We start from the raw sequence: 24,396 nt of genomic DNA on the forward strand, positions 1-24,396 counted from the left end.
GATAATGATTGGAAACATAGAAAAATAATAATAATAATAATAATAATAATAATAATAATAATATAATAATAATAATAATAATAATAATAATAATAATAATAATAATAATAATAATAATTATGTGTTTAGTAGAACCGACGAGTATAACATAATAAATCAGCAATAAATCAACAAAAGAAATGTCTTCACTGTATTTTTTTTCAACTAATGTACTTAACGTTCATCCAGCGAAATACATATCTTACGGTAACCCAAAAACCTGCTGTTCACAAACAGATCACATTTATTCGTGTCGGTTAAGAAGCTTTGACATCATTTATTAATAGATTTACAGTACTACAGAGCCAACGAGACTGACACGAGACCTCTCCAAGAATTCTGTCATTTGAACCTTCTACAAGTTGGGCCAAGATCCAGCAGGAGGAAAAGGCAAAAGCTTTCAGGCTTAAATTTATTTTTTGTTGTGTTGGATTCAATTTAAACCTGTCTCCACAAAAATATGACCACGACACGAAAAAGCTAAAATCAATTCAAATCTACAAACATTTGCATAGTACAACATTTTCCACTGTCTACCGTTTGGGCTGTCATTGGAGCCTTGCGTTGTGGATGCTAGGGTTGTAATCTTACAACACGTCAGAGCACACGAGACGATTGGGTCTTTGGGTCTCACACTGGAAAAACACGGATTGAAAATTCTGACCAGAAAACTCATCCTTCAAATGTCAATCTAATAAAATGACCTTCACCTTGGCAAAGTTCCAGACGAGGGTCGTTTTAATCGATCCATATTTGAAGGTTGAGTTTTCTGGCCAAAATTTTCCAGACATTTTTCCCCAGATCACGACAGTAGAGTTTACTGACTGCAGACTGTACGGGCAATGATTTCCCGATGGCTTAGGACATTTGACAGACCAGTGTTTTATTCTATCCAGTCACAAATATTGTCTATTGTACTCATGACATACAATGATGAGAACTGGTATCAGATGTTCCTTCAGGACAGCGTGGTATTTGCATGGTGTCCATTAAAAAAGGTTAAGCTCCATTTCCTTGTATTGTCTATCTCGGTGTCTGGGTTATGCTTGCTCTTCTTTGATTCCTGAGAGATGAAATGAAATTTAGATTAAAAACATGGAGTAGAACTTAAATAGATTGTCATAAAACAAGTAGAAATTAAATAGACTCATAAAAACAAGTAAAAATTAAATAGACTCATAAAAACAAGTAAAAATTAAATAAACTCATAAAAACAAGTAGAAATTAAAGTGAGTGTCAAAAATACAAAACAAGTAGAGAATGAAAAGACTGTCATAAAAACAAGTAGAGATTGAAAAGACTTGTTTTCCATTGATGACAATCATCTCAATACAAATCATCTAAATCTGATATTCTCATTTTGTCTTCTCTCCCATTATCCCCTCTCCGTCTTTAGTCAAAAAAATATTTCTCTATAGCAGATATATTGCTGGTTCTATTCTTTTGTTTATGTGTATAATGGAACTTTCAACGCTGATGAATCATTTAATGTGTGGAGAGAAGAAGCATCATACAGAGTGCCAAGAGATTTTTTACATTATCATGAATGGGTTTGAGGGTCTCTTAATCTTATGACAAAAATGGCAGATTCTCATATTGATTCAGATCTATTTCCTGTTACCGTAAGCATAATATTTGATATTCATATTTAATGAAACAATATTCAATGTTTATGTATAATATATAGTACTTAATTTATGTGCAAAGTATTTTTTTTTAAATTCTTATGTCGGTGAAAAGCCTTGAAACGCTTACTGGTTTTAAATCAGATTTTATCAAGAACATTTTATACATTATTCTTTTTTGTTCAAATTATTACTTTTATATTTTGTTGTCATTGTTAATTATTGTTATGTATAAACGACGTGTGCATAATATGTATTTGTAGCGACAATAAATAATGTATTCATTCACTCATCATGAAAAATCAAACACGACAGACAGAAGTAAGTCCAATAGAGACAATACAGTTTCATATGACTGTAGAATAATTTACCTCAGTTCTTCCTCTCTTTCCCGCATCTCTCTGAGCTCCCGTTCAATCTTTGACTCTGCACTCTGCCGGAACTCTTTGTAGGAGAAATTCTTGCTGCCCCCACCCAGACCCTTCCTTGCCCCTCCACTTCCTGCCCCTGTTTGCCCAGCGGACATCTGATGACTTGCTTTGTCTCCAGACTGGTTGGGTGAATTGTTTACTGGGTGTTGCCTCTGATGAAGCTCTGATGCCTGAGGTGCAATCGTGGTAGACGAACGTTTCGTTACAAAATTTCTCTTCTCAGACCCATCAGCGGTATGAGAACCAGTAACTTCCATATACTTATTCATTTTAATGGACTCTCCTGAATCGGAGATGACTTTGCCCTCGGTTTTCTCCCTTTCTTTCTGTGCCGATACTTCCTGCTGAAGGCGAGTATCATTCCTTTTTTTCAAAGACGGCTGAGTTGGTGGTTTGTGGCCCGTGGGTCTTGGATGACTGGCGGCCACTGATTTGTCTGGAGTAGCACCGTAGGAGCCATAGAAATCATCTTTGTTGGAAAGTTCCGGCATTCCTTTCATTCGTCGAAGTTCATTTTCTCTCTCTTTAGCAAGTCGAATCTCTCTTTCAATCGGTGTCTCTTGCTTTTTGAAATAATTGGGTTTTTCTTCCTCGTCACTTCCTTCATGGCCGTCCGAAATTGGTTGTACAGAGACAGATCGAGAGGGTTGCGTTGTGCTGGTGTCGGTGGACGCTTTGCTCACGCTGTGACTGTGACTAGAGCCAGAATCCTGGGAAAGCCGACGTTGTTGGGAAACAAAGGGAGACACCTCTGTCTGCCATGTCCCCTGGGAGATTGGAGTTGTCTGTAACGGAGACAGGAGTGAAGACTTGCCGGCAGTTGCCAGATTGAGGGTTGTGGGGTTTGATGGGACTGTCGGTTCTTCAATGCTATTCTCCTTCTCCGTGTTTTGAATGTCTACTCCATGCACCATGTTCCTGAGATGTCTCATTTCCTCTTCTCTCTCTTGAAGTTCTCGAAGTTCTCTTGCAATTATACTTTCTTGACTGGGTGGACCTTGTGTCTGCCTTGCAGAGCTTGGCATTATTGGGCTCATTCTCTGTAGAAAAAAACAGATATCAAGAGTGTTTAAAGCATGACTAAATCATATACATTATTATTCTCATTTTCTGTATTAGGCTTGCATAATGAAATAACTTATAACCCTTCCTGTTGAGTTATATATAAAAAAGTTTATTACGATTTGATGATATATGGCTCTTACTTCACAGAAATAATATCATTCGCATATATATAAAGTCAATGATAATAAAGTCTCAACTTTACAAATTCAATGATAATAGTCTCACCTTTATAAAGCCAATGAAAATAAAGTCTCACCTTTACAAAGTCAATGATAATAGTTTCACCTTTACAAAGTCAATGATAATAGTCTCACCTTTACAAAGTCATAATTAGTCCACTTTAAAAGTCAATGATAATAAGTCTCACTTTACAAATTCAATGATAATAGTCTCACCTTTATAAAGCCAATGAAAATAAAGTCTCACCTTTACAAAGTCAATGATAATAGTTTCACCTTTACAAAGTCAATGATAATAGTCTCACCTTTACAAAGTCAGTGATAATACAGACTCACCTTTACAAAGGCAATGCTAATAAATCTCACCTTTACAAAGTCAATGATAATAGTCTAAACTTTACAAAGTCAATGATAATAAAGTCTCACCTTTACAAAGTCAATGATAATACAGTCTCACCTTTACAAAGTCAATGATAATAAAGTCTCACCTTTATAAAGGCAATGATAATAAAGTCTCACCTTTACAAAGTCAATGATAATACAGTCTCACCTTTATAAAGTCAATGATAATACAGTCTCACCTTTATAAAGGCAATGATAATAAAGTCTCACCTTTATAAAGGGAATGATAATACAGTCTCACCTTTACAAAGTCAGTGATAATACAGTCTTACCTTTACAAAGTCAATGATAATAGTCTCACCTTTACAAAGTCAATGATAATAGTCTCACCTTTACAAAGTCAGTGATAATAGTCTCACCTTTACAAAGTCAATGATAATAGTCTCACCTTTATAAAGGCAATGATAATAAAGTCTCACCTTTATAAAGGGAATGATAATACAGTCTCACCTTTATAAAGGGAATGATAATACAGTCTCACCTTTACAAAGTCAGTGATAATACAGTCTCACCTTTACAAAGTCAGTGCTAATACAGTCTCACCTTTACAAAGTCAATGATAATACAGTCTCACCTTTACAAAGTCAGTGCTAATACAGTCTCACCTTTACAAAGTCAGTGATAATACAGTCTCACCTTTACAAAGATGATAATACAGTCCATTCAAAATCACTTTAATCAGTATTACAATCATCTTATTCGGAAATGTTACAAAATAAATCAGACTAACTTAAAAAGTCATTCAATACTATTGCTCACACATTTCAAAAGCATGTTGATAATTTGTTCACTTTTAAAGCAGTATAATCATGCATGCAAGAATAATGTGTAAATCATGATTATATCTTATTCAGAAAGTGTTGTCAAATAATAGTATTAGACTTAAAAATATTTCAACATTTTTATGCTACAATTTAGTACGCTTACAGAAAGGCATGTTAGTTGTAAGTTTATTTTAGTAGAAGTAATGTGAGTGAAGATAGATGGTGATTGTCAAGTTATTGTACTTCAGAATGTGCTCAAGTTATAGTATAGTAGTAGTAGTAGTTAGTAGTAGTAGTAGTAGTAGTAAGTGTAGTAGTAGTGTATAGTGGTGTAGTAGTAGTAGAGTAGTAGTAGTAGTATATAGTATAGTAGTATGTATGTAGTAGTATAGTAGCAGAGGTAGTGAATGTGTGTCTGTGTATGTGTGTGTGAGTGCATGTGTGCACGTGCACATATCATTTGTTGAGGACTTACATCAGATGGGGGACTGTGTAAGGCTTCAGGCCTATGGTCAAAGGTCATGGGGGCTTCTACTAGCTGTTCCTGCATTGGTGGGCTGGAGGGTGATGAACACGGTGGGGACCTAGCCTGGGACAGCATCTGTCTTTGTCTTTCCAGCTCGGCTTCTTTCTCTTGTTGTAATCTGATCTCACGTTCGATGATACTTTCATTTGGATCAACGTCTTTGATCTGAGGAGAGACAAACGGGTTATAGCATTAAGCAGAGCTTGTGCATTTCTGAGCTTTTAATTCGCGTGCGAGGAAGTGTTGGCGAATGTGAGAAAGGGGAGAATGTTGATCGATACCATCAGAAAGAGGCAGTTACGGTTTCTGGGACATGTGTGGAGAAAAGACGGAATACAAAAAGTGGTAACATCTGGGATGGCCGAAGGAAAAAGAGATAGAGGAAGACAAAGAATGACATATCTAAATAACCTAAGAATGGCCAAAAGTGATTTAAAAAGCAACACAGATTGCATGCGCACAGTAGAGGATTGTGATACGTGGAGACGTGCTCGAGAGTACAAGCCACGATGGATGATGATAGAGCTCGAAATCCACTAAACGTGTTCAAAGCGCAACAGCAACACTTAATATTTAGATCGCCTGTTAGCTGAGATTACAACTTCCGATAGAGACACCTGTTATTAATGGCCACGTGATCATTTTACATCTGAGTATGAAAAGAGAATGCGAGTAAAGAGCCTTTTCCAGAGACTCAACTTTGCGCATTCGACTCTGACTTCCAGTTGAAGCGAGTGCCATGCCAACATGCAGAACATTTATATAAAGTTTCGGGTTTATTCCAATGAAGACTGGAATAACCAGGTTAGCGCATGCACGCCGCAAATTGATCTCGCGAGTGCTTGATCAAGGCCACACAGCGCAGCGGCGGCTGATCGAACTCGGAACCTTTCGGGTACGAAGCAAAGAACCACACTGCCCCATTTAAAGTATCTCCAACTATCTAAGGGTAATGGATACGTTTAAAGGACGCTTGGCTGGAACCTTCGTGAACATAACACAGCTGACAATATTGTTGTACCAATACAACTGACTCGAAATATGTGGTGTTAGTCGCTGCAGTATTTGACCTGCATGCAAGGACAACGGTTTCAATTGCAGGGATGTAGTCGAGTTGTTTCTAAGACGCATGTCCACCCAGTTAGCGTAAAGTATCTCGATTCGTGATATCAAGCTGGAAACTTGTGATAAACTTATTATGCAAAGAATGGTTATTGACCGTTATTGTCCATAAGGAGATAATAGGATATAATCATCTCGCGGGTTTATTTATGTCACCCTTAACTGGTGTGGTTCGTTAGATTCTACGAAAGTACTTTACTGATTGCTTGAACAAGGTTAGCAAGCTTTCAAAGTCCAATTACGCAACGAAAACAGATAACTCCTTTCATTTTGATTGTCTAAAGAGATTTATTTCTCCTCAAAAAAAGAATCCTTCACATAAATTTTTGATTTTTTAAATTAGTATACATGTTTGTAGATTTTCAATAAAGATGTAAGACCAAAGAATGTTTTTTAACGTTAAATTATTTAAGAATGGTTTTAATATTCAATTCCAATTCTTGAGCAAAGAAATTAAGGAGCAGGCACTAGTGTAAGATAAACAACTGACCAAGTGTGTATGAAAGGTGCCAGATATAGTTAGAAAGAAAAATACACAAAAAAAACATGCCAAAAAATCAGTTGACTTCGACTGGGGATCGAACCTCAGACCTTGTTCAGTTCTTGATCTAAGGTGGAAACTGTCGGGACAAATTCTGCGTGGTAAACCTGAACTTTAAATATATAAAGCAATGATCGACTATATTATTTCAGGCCAAAACAAACGAGCTAGGGGACGATAAACGACATCACCACCACCACCAACAACAACAACAACAACAACACCATGACCTCTAACTCTCGATACCGATATGAAACAACTCAATGACGAAACCAGATGGACATCCCATGCAGGGCTATTCAAACATCCATGAAATGGCACAAGACAGAGACACTTGGAGAATCTTCTGGCAACAAAAAGAGGATTGGCTAAAACTACGAAATCGGATGACATTGAAAGCGGAATGCCTTAAGTCAACGTTCAAATCATAACACACCACCAATATTTCCGGTTATTTTCTTCTCTCAACATAATTGTTCTGACCTCATACTAACCGTCCTCCCCCGTGACCTTCGAAACTCATGGCCTGATACTAACCCAAAACAATTGCCATAAAAGAAGACGAATACGACTGGAAAAAAAATAATTGTGAGTTGTAATCAATAGCTCAACCAATGGAATAATTTATTTCCTTGAGCACTTCTACCAACAAGTCACGTTTGGTGATCGTCTTCTTTTGTGACGTCATTTTTGGTCAGTATCAGGCCTTTAGCATAGAAATGCGACGCCTCACCTCATATTTATTATCCTCGTTCCTGATGCCAGTGTCCATGGACCAGGCGTCCGGTCCTCTGTCTGCCTCGGCCAGTTCATTGAATGCAGGCTGGTACGACTCGCTCTCTCCATTCAACACTTCAATGGAAGACAGAACGGCCTTGGGACCGCTGGATTTCTGGACTGCCGGCGCGACAGCTGACTCAATCCGTGGTGACTGCACGGGTGATGTTGACGACTGTGTTTCAATTAATTTGGCTCGCTCTTCTTTCTCCCTGGCCAACATTTCCTCCCGTTCACGCGCTATACGGATTTCATATTCAATAGCACTTTCGTTCTCATACTGGGAAGTGTTCCCGAAAGGATCATTGTTATCGTGAGTATCATTGTTGTTGTTGTTGTAAATCATCTCCATGTCTGTTTTAGAACCGTCGACAGTATCAGTACTAGAGTGGTTCATATGACTACTGCTATTTCCACTTGTGGACAATTTGACGTTCCCACCACTCTTATTATAAGCAGCCGGAAGTTTGACTTCCCATTTAGGAGCGAACTTTTTCTTGACAGCCAGACTACTTTCCTCCTCAGGCGATTTTAGATTTGACGAGAAGATCGACTCCCACTGTTGTTTGGTTGTGTGTAGATTGGCGATGGATTCTCTGTCCACGGACTCGGTCGTGTCTTCTTCCTTGATGACGTTTTCACTGTAGAGGTTGATGACCCCCTTGCTGACCTCTGCCTCCCTGTCCTTCCAGCCAACTTCCGGTGCCGGTTGTTCCCGTGGAGTAAGATACGTGTAACCGTAGTCACTGGGGTTGGAACTTGTGGTCTTCAATGAATCTGAAGGGAAAATGGAAGACAATTGAGGTAATGAGAGAGTGTTATAAAAAGATAGTAGTAGTAGTAGTAGTAGTAGTAGTAGTAGTAGTAGTAGTAGTAGTAGTAGTAGTAGTAGTAGTAGTAGTAGTAGTAAAGTAGTAATAGTAATAGTAATAGTAGTAGTAGTAGTAGTAGTAGTAGTAGTAGTAGTAGTAGTAGTAGTAGTAGTAGTAGTAGTAGTAGTAGTAGTAGTAGTAGTAGTAGTAGTAGTAGTAGTAGTAGTAGTAGTAGTAGTAGTAGTAGTAGTAGTAGTAGTAGTAGTAGTTTGTTTTGTTTGTTTTTAAGGGTTTTACGGCGCTTGCAACACATTTAGGTTATATCAGCGCCAGTAAAAAGGAAGAAAACGGGATAGTAAAAAGTTCTAGAATTACAATTAAAGCACCCAAGAAAAAGTAAGACAAAGGGGAATTGAGAACAAATAGGGATCAGATGTAGATTCCAAGAGCATACCACCAATGTACTTAGTTTGAAATCACCTACAAGTCTCATCCAGACACAAGCACAAAATCCAACAAAGAGGAACACACTCAAATGCTTACATTATACATTCAAAATAAAAATAATAATACATAACAGAGAGATGATTTACAAGGAAAAAAATATCATCTCCCAAAACAATAACTATGCATTTGACTGTTTCCCTCCCAGCTAGGATTCCGGTCAGTGCCAGGACAAAACCAAGTAATCTCATTCCGAGACAAAGACAGAAAGCATGTTGGATAACAGATATAAGGGGATAGAAGACACAGTATGTACCTCCCTGCCCGCTATGGGAGTAGTAGTAGTAGTAGTAGTAGTAGTAGTAGTAGTAGTAGTAGTAGTAGTAGTAGTAGTAGTAGTAGTAGTAGTAGTAGTAGTAGTAGCAGTAGCAGTAGTAGCAGCAGCAGCGTTTGGGAGGGAGCGCAGGTTGTTTCGTATAAGGAATGTTCAGGCCTTCTAGGAAGCGATTGGTTACGAAATTATCTTTTTATCTAAATTTCATATCACGATTGTCGGGGATCAAATCGTGAAAATCGAGACTTCAGAGGTTTGAACCGACGACCATCGATCGATAAATTGAAAAGCCTCGAAATTGATAACTTTTCACAACTTGGTGGTCATGTAAAACTTTTGATGTTTCAGTTTTTGAAAATTATGCTAAAATGAACCAGGGCGTATGGCTAGTGTAGGCCGGAAGTAGCTGTCGGCCATCTTGAAAACTGAAATGAATATTGATGAGGATATTTGAAATAAGCTTTGTATTTATTTATCGAACTGCCGATCTCTTGAAACACGTATTTCAAAATTTGGCCAGGAAACTCCTCCTTTATATATCGATCGATTTAAATGACCCTCATTTGACTAAAACTCTCAAACCTGGGATTTCGCGAATTCTTCCTTAATGTCTGGGGTTTGAGGGTTAATATAGTGGATCGATATTTGAAGTACGAGTTTTCTGGCCAAATTTTAAAAAATGGTTTGAGTCTTTCTCGAGTCCGTCAGTCAACTGGTTTAAAGAGCAGACAAAAGAAGATGCAATAAAATATAAAGAGGACGAATGCAATATTTTTAAAACACCAACAAATAACCTTTTCTAATCCATCTACATCGGGATAGAAATCAGATGTATAAATCAAAGTATCGATATGGCATATTGTATCGAAGAGAAGATGGTAGGGGGGGGGGGGGAGAGTAGCAGATGAACGAGTAAGCGATAAGATTATCATGTGTGGCTGATGTAGGAAGTTAAATTTTTAAAAACCGATGAAGCCATAGAATGCGATACTTACAGATGACAAAATGGAATACAAAATGTTTATAACTAATTCCTGTGATGTATTCATTAATATGTAAAACAGAAAGATTATCGTAACAGATCCATTTGAACGGGGAATATAAACAGACAATGTAATCACTGATGAAATCTGGCTTGGCAAGACTTCATGCTAAGTTCATAATATTATAATACATACACACATATCCACCTAAGCACACATACACACACAGATACACACAGATACACACACAGATACATAACGATAGGCGAGAATAACACATCGAGATGGGAAACAGTCGATTTGGAAGAAGCAGGATACGCATTGATGATTTTTCAAAGACATTCTGAAGACAAATTCCATTCATAGATGAATGGAGTCTAGCCAGAAATCCTTTAACAAAGGAAATACATTTTCAATCTCCTTGGCCATTGTGGATGATAGGATAGGCCCGTTGTCTATGTCAGAAACATTCAATTCTTGCCTTGCTTTCATATATTATGGGAAACACCCTGATCCAGGCAGTCTATTGGATATTGCAGAGTTATCAACCCTGGTTGCTGAATCACTCTATAAATAGCGGGGCTCCCAATAGCTCAGGTGGTAGAGTACACACACCAAACCCAAAGAGACAGAGATCAATCCCTGGCGAAGTCGAGATCGGTCTATAGAGCGTTCATTATTCACCAAGCATGCCTAACTGGTTGCTTTAAATTTTGTTTTATATACAATCTTATGACGCATGAAGACGCCCTCATCCTCTTCCCCCCCCCCCCCCCCCCCCCCCGCTTCCCGACCACACCCTATGCGTTAACTCAAAGAGTTTAGTGTGAAATAAAAGTTCAATGGGGTATCGTATCGTTATGTCTGAAATAAAAGGTTCAATGGGATATCGTATCGTTATATCTGAAATAACATACAATCAATTCGAGTAAGGTAGATTTGTAGATTCTTCATTGACTTAATCTCCATTACAAAAATATCGATTATCTCCCTTTGATTGCTTGTGTACGCAGATGGCGTGGAGTGGAAACTATAGAATATCACTGTGACGTAATGCACATCCATCTAAACCATCTCTCTCTCTCTCTCTCTCTCTCTCTCTCTCTCTCTCTCTCTCTCTCTCTCTCTCTCTCTCTCCCTCTCTCTCTCTCTCTCTCTCTCTCTCTCTCTATGTGACCTAGTGGTATGACTCGTCATCTCCTCCTATACTATAATAGTGTTGCTGATGACTTAGGTTCCCCTTGTAAAGCAATATAAACACATTAATTTAGTGGATATTGCGCTTGAGAATGCTAGTTGGGTTTTGATTATTCATAATATACATAACGGAAAAACAAAATGACACACACTGACAAACACACAATCAAAGAAAATAACACACAACGATAAACACACAATCAAAATGGAATTCAATTCACAGGCGTCAATTGAATCATGAAGATCTGAGCCTAAAACCCATTATATTTAAACCGTTAACTGCCGTACTCTGGGAAAGACACATACTTACAAATTTGGCCAGAAAACGGATCCTTCAAATATCGACCGATTTAAATGACTCTCTTCATGGCAAACACTATCAAACCTGGGACTTCGCGAGGTCTTCCTTAAAGCTCCAGGGTTTTGTATTTTTTTTCCAGGACGAGGGTCATTTAAATCCGATATATATTCGAAGGACGAGTTTTCTGGCCAAATTTTTAAATACGTGTTTTTCTAGAGTCGGCAGATAACTGATTAGAAAGAGGTTGAGGCCAGAAGTGACAATTCCCGTGTTTGACAGATAAAATAGGTCTCAAGTATTTTATAAGATAAGCGTGTCCGCCCTGTGACGCATCATGGCTGACACCTGCTGGATTCTCACTCAACGGTTTGAACCACACACTCCAAAATCCACACAACTCTTTCATCTTCTCTGTATTTATTACAACTTCAAACTCATGGATTTGTAAGAACCCGAAGTGTCAAACGCATTCCATCCCAAAACGTATTTTAAAAAAACAAAACAAACAAAACAACAGACGGACAGACTCACGGACGAACGAAATGACTATTGCTGTAGGCGGCTGTATCGTCTCGTGGTATGACACTTGCTTTCGGATCGGAAGGCCCTGGGGTCCAGCCTGGCTCGGCGCATAGTTAAGTCTTTACTCACATTCTCTCACCGTACTCATGTGTAAAATAAGTACCTGGTCGTTAACGGCGTTGTCTCTGTCGGAAAAAAAATTGCAACACGGCCTAAAAGGCGTCATTTCTTGTTCTACGTGTTATGTGTTGCTGTAAAGCGCTTTATTTAGTGGATATTGTGCTATATAAAAAAGCCCAAGTGTGTTCTATTTTATCGGACACACCCAGTCCAATTCTTGTGTCGATCCAAACACACCCATGACACAAAATATCAAAGAGACTGAGATAAATAAGTAACACAATGACAAGGTTAGATAACATGTCAAATTCCATATCCTTGTCCTATTGTGTATGTCCAGTTACCATTTGAAGCTTGAAACGTTCCCATTTCTATTTATTTTTTTTGTCCTCTGGAGGAACACATGTTTAACCATTTTGCCAGAAAAATCTTACTGTAAATAAAAAGAAATCAAAATAACCCCAAAACTGACCCTTCACTTTGTGAAGTCTCAGGTTTGAGAATTTTTGTGAATAGGAGGATCTTTTAAATCGATCGATATTTGAAAGACGAGTTTTCGGGTCAAAATTCTAAATTTGTTCTTCCTTTCAGGGTAGGGGAACATTGGTAAAGGAGGTGACTGAGGGATGGGGGATAGAGGGTGGGGGTTGTAGGGGGGGGGGGGTCGTCCAATATTTAAAAGCAACTCCTTCGACCACAACATATTATTTGACAAATAGAATAGTCATTGATATGGGGTGAGACATGTTTACTCTTATACATTATTACAAATTACAGCCAATCCCTTAAGAATGGGGGAGAGTGGTGGGGGGGGGGGGGGGGGAGGGATTGAGAAAGGGAAAAGGCAAGGGGGTGGTGACAAAGAGAGAGAGTTAGAAAGATAGATAGACAGATAGAAATATAGATAGATAGATAGATAGATAGATAGATAGATAGATAGATAGATAGATAGATAGATGGATAGATAGATAGATAGATAGAATATATATATATATATTATATATATATATATATATAATATATATATATATATATTATATATATATATATATAGATCAGAACGAAAGAGAGAGAGAGAGGGGAGGGGGGGGGATAGATACAGAGTTAGAGACAGATATAAATAGAAAGAGATAAAGCTTATTGTGTCTTGATTGTTGTTATCCTTAGCCGCTAAAAAATCCTTAAAGTCACGTGATTATTTCAACTCATTTTCATGGTATAAAAAAAAAAAAAATAAAAGGCCCAATTATTCATCGCAAGACGATTTCTTTTTCTTTCTTTCCTTTTTGGGCGATCTTAAAATAAAACAAGAAAATAATATATTAGACCTCAAACGTAGTGCAGAACAAACTTGATTTTTTTATTTAGCACAATATCCACTAAATGTGCTCAAAGCGCTTTACAGAGCGTCCTTGAACAACAGCAAAACATAACATGTATAACAAGAAATGCTCAGCGTGGGTCAGCGTTACGGTATTTGTCTTGTACCTAAAGGGTACCGAGTTTGACTACCTGCCTCGTTGTGGGGCTTTGAGCAAGTTATCTCGTCCTAGCTCATTTTGCGGCCCTGCACTGCGGCTCACGCTTGTATTATTCCAGTCTTCCCTTGGAATAGATCCTAAAGACATACTTCCCCTTGGGGATGAACAAAGGGAATTATTCATTTTAAGTACCCACATTTGTGTGTTTGAAGTTTTAATTATGCCAAGAGTAACCCGTTCGTGTCGAAAAAGAATTTTGTGGACTTTAGTCGGGAATGAAGGCATAGCCAATCTTCAAATTATTTATATAAAGAATGAGCAATATAATACATCGCGATGTTATCAAATTGAGGAAACAGGGAGCAGCCACTGGTGTATGACAAGCTGGCAGACACAGGAAGAAAGAAAAATACAAGAAGAAAAAATCATCGCAAAAAACCCTACCTCGAGGAAAGCTAATTTTTTTGGGGATGGTTTTTCCCTTGTGATTTTCTTTCTTGTTTTGTATGGTACCTTTTTTACGCTCATTTTTACAGATCATTATCGTATCACTACTGTGTGTTAATGTCAAGTACATTGAGCCATCCTCTGTTCTTTTATATAACTAAATTAAGTCTCCTTCTTTTCTATTTTCATTTCTTGTTTGAAAAAAACCCCATCCAATCTGGACCCAAAAGGGTTAATTGAAAAATAGACGGAGGAAAAAACCCATCCAATCTGGACCCAAAAAGGTTAATTGAATTACAGAATAAGAATTAAAGAAGCTGATATACAGAGAAGTGGTAAGACCTGGAATGAGATAAAAAAAGTTGGCTCAGGATACAGAAGGATGGAAACTGTTTGTCTGTGGCTTATACCCTGACCCAGGGTGAAAAAGGCAATGATGATGATGATGAGACAGAGGAAAAAAACCCATCTAATCTGGACCCAAAAGGGTTAATTGAAAAATAGACAGAGGAAAAAATATATTAGGATTCCATCCCAGTCCTGTTGTCGTCTGACGAAAACACTTTTTGGAAATTTTGGCCAGAAAAATCGTCCTTCAAATATCGGTCGAATAAAATGACACCAATCTCATCAAAATCTCTCAAACTTTCGATCTTAATACAGTCCCAAGTTTGAGAGTTTTTACCAAGGTGAAGGACATTTCAATCCATCAATAATTGAAGGACTTGTTCTCGGGCCAAATGTGAAAACCGTGTTTTTCCAGCCAGTATAAAGTAGAGTGACAGTGTGTCCAATCAATTAATCATGGTCGTCTTCTGGCTGTAATCATCAGGATGTCAATTATTCACAGCAAACTGCCTTATATGGAAGTGATTGGGTGTCTAATGACGTGACTTGCATCGCCTTCTACGATTGACACACTCAGCAAAAGGAAATGGAGAGATCTTGGCATGCAATGCTTACTCCACAATTCACGGAATGGGTGGATTTAGCCATCACAACAACCCAGGGGTCACAGTGGATGGATTTAGCCATCACAACAACCCAGGGGTCACAATGGATGGATTTGGCCATCACAACAACCCAGGGGTCACAATGGATAGATTTGGCCATCACAACAACCCAGGGGTCACAATGGATGGATTTGGCCATTATAACAACCCAGGGGTCACAATGGATGGATGGCCATCAAAACAACCCAGGGGTCACAATGGATGGATTTGGCCATCCACAACAACCCAGGGCTCACAATGGATGGATTTGGCCATCCACAACAACCCAGGGGTCACAATGGATGGATTTGGCCATCACATCAACCCAGGGGTCACAATGGATGGATTTGGCCATCACAACAACCCAGGGGTCACAATGGATGGATTTGGCCATCTACAACAACCCAGGGCTCACCTGTAATGTTTTTTCAAGTCAGCCAAAGTGACCACATTCATTATTGTTTATTACTTATTATTATTGATTGGGTTTTATTTAATGGGCAATCTTGCTATTTCAGAGATTATTGCACCATTTTAGCAATCAGATGTTTGTAGTTGATTCGGTATGAACATTCGCCAAGCAAAACTGGATGCAAATGTGACACCATCAAGTGAAAAAGACATCGTGTCAGGAAGGTAATTTTTAGAAAATGGGAGCACTTTAAACGAAAATAAATAAATAAATAAAGTGACCTAAACAAACGGTCTCCATAAATTCCTCCGTTTTGCCGAAGTTTGAATTTGATGAAGAAATCAAAATCAAGATGGTAGTGTCAGAATTTCAAAGGTTGGAATGACAGCAATCACCGCAAGCATGGATTTTTATCCCATAAGCAGCACCCCCACCCCCTCTCCCCCCAAAATAAATGTGGTAGTGACGTACTGAAACTATTTTTTATATAAATGTAAAACTGAAATTACGTCAATTTTCAAACGCGACTCACATTCAGAGAAAACCCATTTTTACATGAAATTGTTTTCCTCGTGACGTCATGTGATATATATAATATATATTATTCTAATCTTTGATGGCGTAAGTTGGTAAATCCCGACGTCTAAATCTACGCCGTGCTATGATAAAGAAAAACAGGAGTTTAAAACTTTAGCCAGAAAACTCGTCCTTCAACTATCGATCGATTTAAACGACCCTTGTCTTAGCAACAACTCTCAAACCTGGGACTTCATAAAATCTTCCACCAAGTCCCAGGAGTGAGAGTTTTTTGGGGGCGTGTGGGGGGGGGGGTGGTCATTGTAATGAATCAATATTTGAACGATGAGATTTTTATCTAGTCAAAGTTTTAAATACGTGTTTTTTTAATAGTACGTCGGTACAGTGCCTAAGGGTTGATTGTGATGTGTTGGGAGTTGCTGGTTGGGTGTGTTCTGTGTTCTGTGATGTGTGTTGGAAGACGTGCAATTTTAAAAGAGTAGCCAGTAATTCAAGCCGGTCGGTGTGTAGTGTGTTAAAATAGGATTTGTCACAAGATAATCTGTTCCCATAGGGCATGGGCAGGTGTTCATAACATCCACTCTACTATGTTGCTCGGTTCAAGCGTCCATAACATGGTCGGTTCAAGCGTCCATAACATGGTCATTTTAAGCGTCCATACCATGGTCATTTTAGGAACTTTTCCTTGAAAACGTTCTGGATCCCTTTCACGCCTTTCGTGTCAAACAAACAAAACGCTTCGTTAATTTATTTTTTAATGCCACAAACGGTCAGACAATCTTGATTGTGACGATGAGTCTGACAATAAACAAAACGTTGAACAAGAAATGTGTTAGAAGACAGAGACAATAAAATATTTATTTAAGATTTTGGCCAGAAAAGTGGCCCTTCAAATATCGATCATTCAAATGGCCCTCATCTTGCCAAAAACTCTTAAACCTGGACTTCGAAAAATAACAGGTTAAAGAGTTTTTGGGAAGATGGGAGCTTATTTTCATCGATCGTTTTTTGAAGGACGAGTTTTCTGGCCAAAATTTTAAATACGTGGCTTTTTTTTTTCTCAGATCTACGCCGCACAGACACGTCGGATGACAGCCAGGGACGGAACAAAAGCAAGTGTGACAAAGAACATTTCCGGGTGAACGTGCTGAGTAATCACATGTCACCTACCCCTTTAAAAGCTTGGAATAATGGGTTATTATCTCTCTCTCTCTCTCTCTCTCTCTCTCTCTCTCTCTCTCTCTCTCTCTCTTTCTCTCTCTCATTCTATCTTTCTTTCTCTCTCTCTCTCTCTCTCTCTCTCTCTCTCTCTCTCTCTCTCTCTCTCTCTCTCTCTCTCTCTTTCTTTCTTTCTTTCTATCTTTCTTTCTCAAACACACACAGACACACTCTATCGCTCTCCAACATACAGACATTCACACACTCAAACACACACACACACACACAAACAAATACACACTCTATCTTTCTAAAAGTTGCTATTGAAAGATAATACGAAAAGGAGCAGACACCGACACTACTCTAAGCGAGATCCATGACATATAGCCATAACCATGCAGCAGGTTATGAACGTCATTCAAATCATATTTGAATTTGAGTCAGTAACGACCAATACCCGATATGTCACATTTTTATCATTGTGAGAAAATTGACAACTTTTTTGTCATTTATTGAGCGACATAAATAGGAAAATACTTGTCATGTTTGTCAAATAGAACAATAAACAGCCTGTGTGTTTTGAACCTTGAAATGTTGTAAGGCGAATCTACGGGGGGTCAATAAATATCTCAACAGTGGTAGCTCATTTCCTATCTCAATGTGCCTTGACATGGTTGAAGTGTCACCTCCGTATGGATAGAGTGAGATACGAAATAAAGATAATAAATATTAATAAATCATAATATATCCTGTAATATATAAACAATCTATCGTTATCTGATCAAATCCTATTTATCATTCTCTGTCTTGGAGTGAAATACGATGAGATAAAATTTGCCTTCAGACGCCAGGGGACATGAGAGAAAATGCTCGACAGAACGCTGCAATTATAGGGAAGGGGCACTGGTGTGAGATTAACGTTTGAAATTGTGTGTAGGAAACTATTGTTTTTAAATTTATTTATTTATTTATTTTTGTTTGTTTTGTTTTTAGTATTTTTCTTTCTTTCCGTGCCTGGCAATGTTTGATACAGACTTTCTGAGAACAGAAAACTAAACAATCCAACATATCAACATACCTTGATATCGAGATGCCAAGGAAAGAAAGTTCAAAGTTCAAAAGTTCAAAAACGTTTATTTTAGGCAATTGCCAATGTAACTCATACAAGAATATATTTTCATCAACAAATCAAATAAGTAAAATCAATAATAAAGCAAGGCAAACAACGAAAATAATAATGATAATAACATAATAATAATAATAATAATAATAATAATAATAATAATAATAATAATAATAATAATAATAATAATAATAATAATAATAATAATAATAATAATAATAATAATAATAATAATAACAATGACAATAATAATAATGATGATAGTAATAATAATAATAATAATAATAATAATAATAATAATAATAATAATAATAATAATAATAATAATAATAAATAATAATAATAATAATAATAATAATAATAATAATAATAATAATAATGATGACAATTATAAGAAAAGGTGAGATTTTCTACAGAGCGACGTACACTATACGTGAACAAAGTGATTTACAAAGGGTCCCTGATCATCAGCGACACGTAACATGTAGAATGAGAAATCACACCTGTTAGGCGATATTACATTTTTGTTTCAACTGAGACAATACTTTTAACGGCCAGGTACTCATTTTACACCTGAGTAAAGTGTAATAATGTGAGTAAAGAGCCTTTTCCAAGATCTCAACAATGCGCCGTGCGAGGCTCGAACCCATGGCCTTCCAATCAGAAAGCGAGCGTCATACCACTAGACCACAAAGCCATAGATACACAAGTATTCGACACTCCACAGAAAGCTCAACAATCCAAGAACCCCGAATCTTGACCATGACTAAATCCAGGTGGAAATAACGAGGGCGTGTGCCGTGAAATGGCGCATCGTCTTAGAATGGCTTGGAGGTCTGTGAAATGACGCATCGTCTTCGTATGGCTTGGAGGTCTGTGAAATGACGCATCGTCTTAGAATGGCTTGGAGGTCTGTGAAATGACGCATCGTCTTGGAATGGCTTCGAGTTCTGTGAAATGACGCATCGTCTTGGTATGGCTTGGAGGTCTGTGAAATGACGCATCGTCTTGGAAAGGCTTGGAGGTCTGTGAAATGACGCATCGTCTTGGAATGGCTTGGAGGTCTGTGAAATGACGCATCGTCTTGGAATGGCTTCGATGTCTTCCAGTGACCTCCATCTCCACTTTGAAGATCGGGAACAGAGGCGTTCAAATATATCACGTGATTTTCGGCCAGATTCATCAACAACTTATCCGTCATGTAATTAAAACAAAGTCCAATGAACAAAAACGAATACAACAGCTTTGAAAAAGAATAAAATACCAAATACAGAACGTTTCAGACTCAAAACCCTTCTTCGGCCAATAACAAAAAAAAAACTCAATAAAAGTATTACGTAGTGCATCACTTAAATTCCAGACAGCCGACGTCTGTAGAGACATATTACTGTTTTAGATGGAATGCAAAAAAATTTTCCGTCAGATCTAAAAGTACCAGCTACCTCATCACTGCTAGATGGTCGAGGGGTCCAAAAACATCTCATTTCCACCAGAAGAACATCGGAGAAGAAACGACAAGGTCACATTCATTTGCTTTTTGAAAAATTGCTCAAATTTTACAATAGACTTTGTAGATATGAGAAAGTTATTCTTGAGTCCCAGGTTTGAGAGTTTTGGCCAACACGAGGGTCAATTTTTGAAGGACGAGTTTTCTGGCCAAATCTTTAAATACGTGTTTTTCCAAAGTATGACATAACTGATTAAATGGTTGGGGAAGAATGGAAACGACGAAAAACGCCAGCGTCACCAAAAGAGTGTTTGGGGAAGAATGGAAACGACGAAAAACGCCAGCGTCACCAACAGACTGTAGCTGTTATGTTACCAATCGTTACCCAAGTCTTCATGAATTAAGTCTAAATTACAAAGGCCACTTGGCCCACGGAGCTGTAGTTTATCTCGGTTTCTATAACGTGTAACGGACAATAGCAATTTCTTGCTACCCTTTAGATATCCATCGCAATGTACTTTCAGCAATATATAACAGACCCAGCTAACCGATCACTGCTGGGTGATCAGAAAAAAAATCCCGACATCACCCGGGACCGATCTCAGTTCCTCTGCCTGTGAAGCAAGTGCGCTGCCAACTGAACTATCGGTACTGCCTTAAAAACCAGGATATTAATGAGGCAAAAATTGCCCGTTTCAGTTTCATCTATCTTAGCCTCTTTGTACAGACAGAAACTCCAGTATAAAGTGTCCAGTCCGATACTCCAGGCTTATCTATATTCCCTGTGTTTTTACCAAAGACGGCATTTGTTGTGTACACAACATTTGAATGAATAACCAACAGTCCTGATAACAACCCAGGGAAAAGAGACCAATCGGTAGAGTTCTGATTCTCCTTGAGACAAGACAGAATGAAAACTTTTCACTTACCTTGGATGATGGGAAGAAGAACGGTGTACTCTTCTTCTCTAAACGCTGCAGAGGACTTTTAAGTGGATGATTAGGCGCTATATTATTATTATCATCATCATCATCATCATCATCATCATCATCATCATCATTATTATTATTATTATTATTATTATTATTATTATTATTATTATTATTATTATTATTATTATTATATTATTATTATTATTATTATTATTATTAAGGAGAAGCAGAAGTCGTGATGTCACACCGTCCTTTCTTCAGGTTCAAAACTCATTGAAAGTGTGTAACCAACCCCCAGGACAATGTATAAAAATTAAACAGGTTACACGTTGAATCATACAGTAACATCATAACAATTTTAGAGCGGGATGGAGAGGCAGATTTTGTTATGATTACGTGGCGGAAAACAGGGAGGATGGATGATTTTGATTGACCACCAGGCAGTTTTTTAGGATAGAAAACAAGATGCCATCACTGTGACATTGAAGCCAGAATAGCAGCCGTACAATGTATGTATGTATCCAGTCATCGCAACACTTATGCACTTTTTTCCAACCGCCTGCATTAAAACGGGGCGATGCTCAGGATATGTGGGGCCGATTGGTTCAGGTGATAGGCATGTACTCAAGTTGGCTTTGGGTCGTCTGTTCACGGTTATTGCCGGAGTTGATCCCGGTATTTATAGTGTGAAATCGAAAATATCAAATTGCTTGTTATCCTTTAGATAGGACACCAGTCTATCGCAAAGTCCTTTCCGCCAAATCTACCAGAGTCAGCTACCCATTGACTCTTGGGTGGACAGAGGGGTCAGAAAAAAAATCTCGACTGCACCAGGGATCGATCACTGTCCCTTTGACTGTGAAGCGAATGCTCTACCAACTGAGCTATGGATGTCAGAGGAGAAAAGAATACTGTTTTGTGTTAACATGTCAGTAAAAATGTAAGTATTGAAATGTTGCTTGACTAGGTTTAATACAATATAGGCTACCAGACGTAATGTTTAAATATGTAATCACTGTCCGTCTTTTATGTATTTATCTCACTAAATAACATCAAAACGTTGAGAAAACACGGGGACATCTTTATACAATGATGATGAAAACATCCCAAAGATATGTCTGGCCAGACATCAATAACAACGTCCAATGGCCCTGGGGCCAAGATACGGTAATAATGTAGATGAAGAGGATTACAAAGGGGTAGAATAGGGAGTGTGGGGGCGAGGGGGGGGGGGGAGGGGGAGGGGAAGGCACACCCCCTACGGCAGTTAGACTATACATAACATACAATGTATATATAATTTAAAAAACAGATCATAGGATTTACACGCAACGCTGGGCCCGGTCAAACGTCATGAATATTCATATCATCATCGGATGGACATTTTCCTATGCGGGCTGTTTGCATTCAAAAATACTTGAGATTTTATATAGCGCAATATCTAATAAACGCGCTTAAAGCGCTTGACAATGGATCCTGACATAAAGCATCACGTAACACGTAGAACGAAACCTGATGCCTGTTAGACGATAAAATATTTTTTTCGGATAGAGACAACGCTGTTAACGGGCAGTTACTAATTTTACACCTGAGTAAGGTGAGAGAATGTGAGTAAAGAGACTTTTCTAAGGACTCAACTATGCGCCGAGCGAGCCTCTAACCCAGGACCTTCCGATCCGAAAGCGAGTGTCAACCGTAGACTTCTGTGGTGTCAACCCACAAGACAACAGAGCCGCACATTATCCGTAGAAAAAAACATCCGTGACACGAAAAAAAAAATCCTCTTGTACAAATTGGCAATCTTTGACATACAAATATCATTGGCATCTTGGACATATACAAAATTATTTGAAATCTTATACTTTTTATGTCCAAAAAAAATGTCCCTAACCCAAGATTTCCATTCGAAAATAGAAATATGTAAAATCTGATGGAATGGTAAATGAGAAAAAAACACCAACCATCTCAACAAACTACAAATGTAATCATGTGACAATCATGTAACCTTGAGGGATTACAACTGCCAGTGAAATCCTCTTTGGCTTCCACCATACAAGTTGCGTTTTCGTCGTCATGGGGAAAAATACGTTAACAAAAAAAAAAGACATTAATTTTTAATAGTCGAGTTTTTATATCGTGCCATATCCACTAAATGGGGCTCAAAGTGTCCCAAGCCAACAACACCAAAACATAGAACGAGACATAATGTCTGTAAGGCGCAATTATATTTTTTTAAACAATATGTTACAAGTCAAATCCTCATTTTACACATGAGTGCGGTGAGATGACGTGAGTAAAGAATCTTTTCCTATGACTCAACCTTTCACCACATAAACCGTGACTGGAACCAAGAACCTACTGGTCCGATCCACTGGAAAGTGTCACACCCAAGGACACAAAGTAAGCCAAAAAGGCGACCAATCGATGTTATGGCAATAGATCATGGTAGAAAGACGATATAGTCCAAGCATGGTTGTGCTTGGAGAATTGATCTGGTCTACCAGATTGCATTACTCTGGGGAAAAAAAAACAAAACAAAACAAAAACAAGTATAACAAATATTTGCCGGAAAAGTCGTCGTCCAAATATCGATCAAGTAAAATGACCTTGACCTTGGCAAAGACTCCAAAACCTCAGACCTCGCAATGTCTTCCTTAAAGTCCCAGGTTTGAGATTTCTTGGTAAGAAGAGAGTCATTTCAATCGATCGATATTTGAAGGAAGAGTTTCTGGCCAAAGTTTTAAATACGTGTTGTTTTGTTTGTCCGAGTCAATCAGTTTCTAGGGCGGACACAGCAGATGTTTCCAACAGGATCAATGGTAAATCTCTCGTAACAACACACACGTATTGATATTTCATAGATCGATTACAGTCAGGCAGATTAGAAGGAAATATGTCACCTACAGTCACCAAGCGGTAATCTATCGGGCTGGACCGGGTTGAGCATTTATAACTAACGGTTCAAGATCATTTCCTGGTTCGATCCATTGTAATGTCTCATGTAATGGGCGTGAACCCTATTGTATCGATACACAGACAACTGTATCAATTATCAAGACAAGGATATCGATACACAGACATCGATCGCCTATGTACTAAAAGTCAATAACAGATATCCTACCATGTCAATTCCTCGCATCTTAAACGTCAAGCGATATCGACCACGATAAACCCAAATCGATACCAGCCCCGACACAAAACACGTCGACTTTTCTGTACAAATCCATCACAAAATACTCCAGTCCTTTGAAAATGAAACACGGTATTTAAAATTTTGGCCAGAAAACTCGTCCTTCAAATATCGATGAATCAAAATGACCCTCATCTTGTCAAAACTCTCAAACCTGGGATTTTACACATGTCTTCCCAGAAATCCAAAGTTTGATAGTTTTTGAAAGATGAGGGTCTTTTAAATCAATCAATATTTGAAGGAAGAGTTTTCTGGCCAAAACTTTAAATACTTGGTTTTTATTCAGAGTTCATCAGTAAAACACGATACGAGTTGTAAAATGACTTTAATGATTGCCGATGACATCTATCTGCCATCTTACACTGACATTCAAAAGTACCATCTGTGCCAAAAGTCACATGTGTGTGCCATGAATAATGTCCTATTCAACTGACGTAAGATGTGTATGAACCATAATCGTCAAATCCGTTGATGGAAATATCGGTGAATGTTA

At 38.1% G+C, this 24,396-nt stretch overlaps 1 protein-coding gene across 3 annotated transcripts in view; it reads right to left on the bottom strand.

Moving 5' to 3' along the window:
- Positions 1-450: 450 nt before the first annotated feature.
- Positions 451-24,396, bottom strand: part of LOC144971578 (uncharacterized) — a 206,644-nt gene continuing 182,698 nt past the window's right edge. For all 3 annotated transcript variants that reach the window (XM_078912624.1, XM_078912630.1, XM_078912641.1), the window contains 4 exons: positions 7,428-8,248; positions 4,981-5,196; positions 2,036-3,135; positions 451-1,102 (listed from right to left, as the gene is read on the bottom strand). In XM_078912624.1, the coding sequence (XP_078768750.1) occupies positions 1,063-1,102; positions 2,036-3,135; positions 4,981-5,196; positions 7,428-8,248 (2,177 nt within the window). In that variant the 3' untranslated portion in view covers positions 451-1,062. The remainder of the gene's footprint in view (positions 1,103-2,035; positions 3,136-4,980; positions 5,197-7,427; positions 8,249-24,396) is intronic.

This window comes from Berghia stephanieae, chromosome 1, assembly GCF_034508935.2.
Source record: "Berghia stephanieae isolate SIO BIC M18660-M18661 chromosome 1, UCSD_Bste_1.3, whole genome shotgun sequence".
Taxonomy (NCBI): domain Eukaryota; kingdom Metazoa; phylum Mollusca; class Gastropoda; order Nudibranchia; family Aeolidiidae; genus Berghia; species Berghia stephanieae.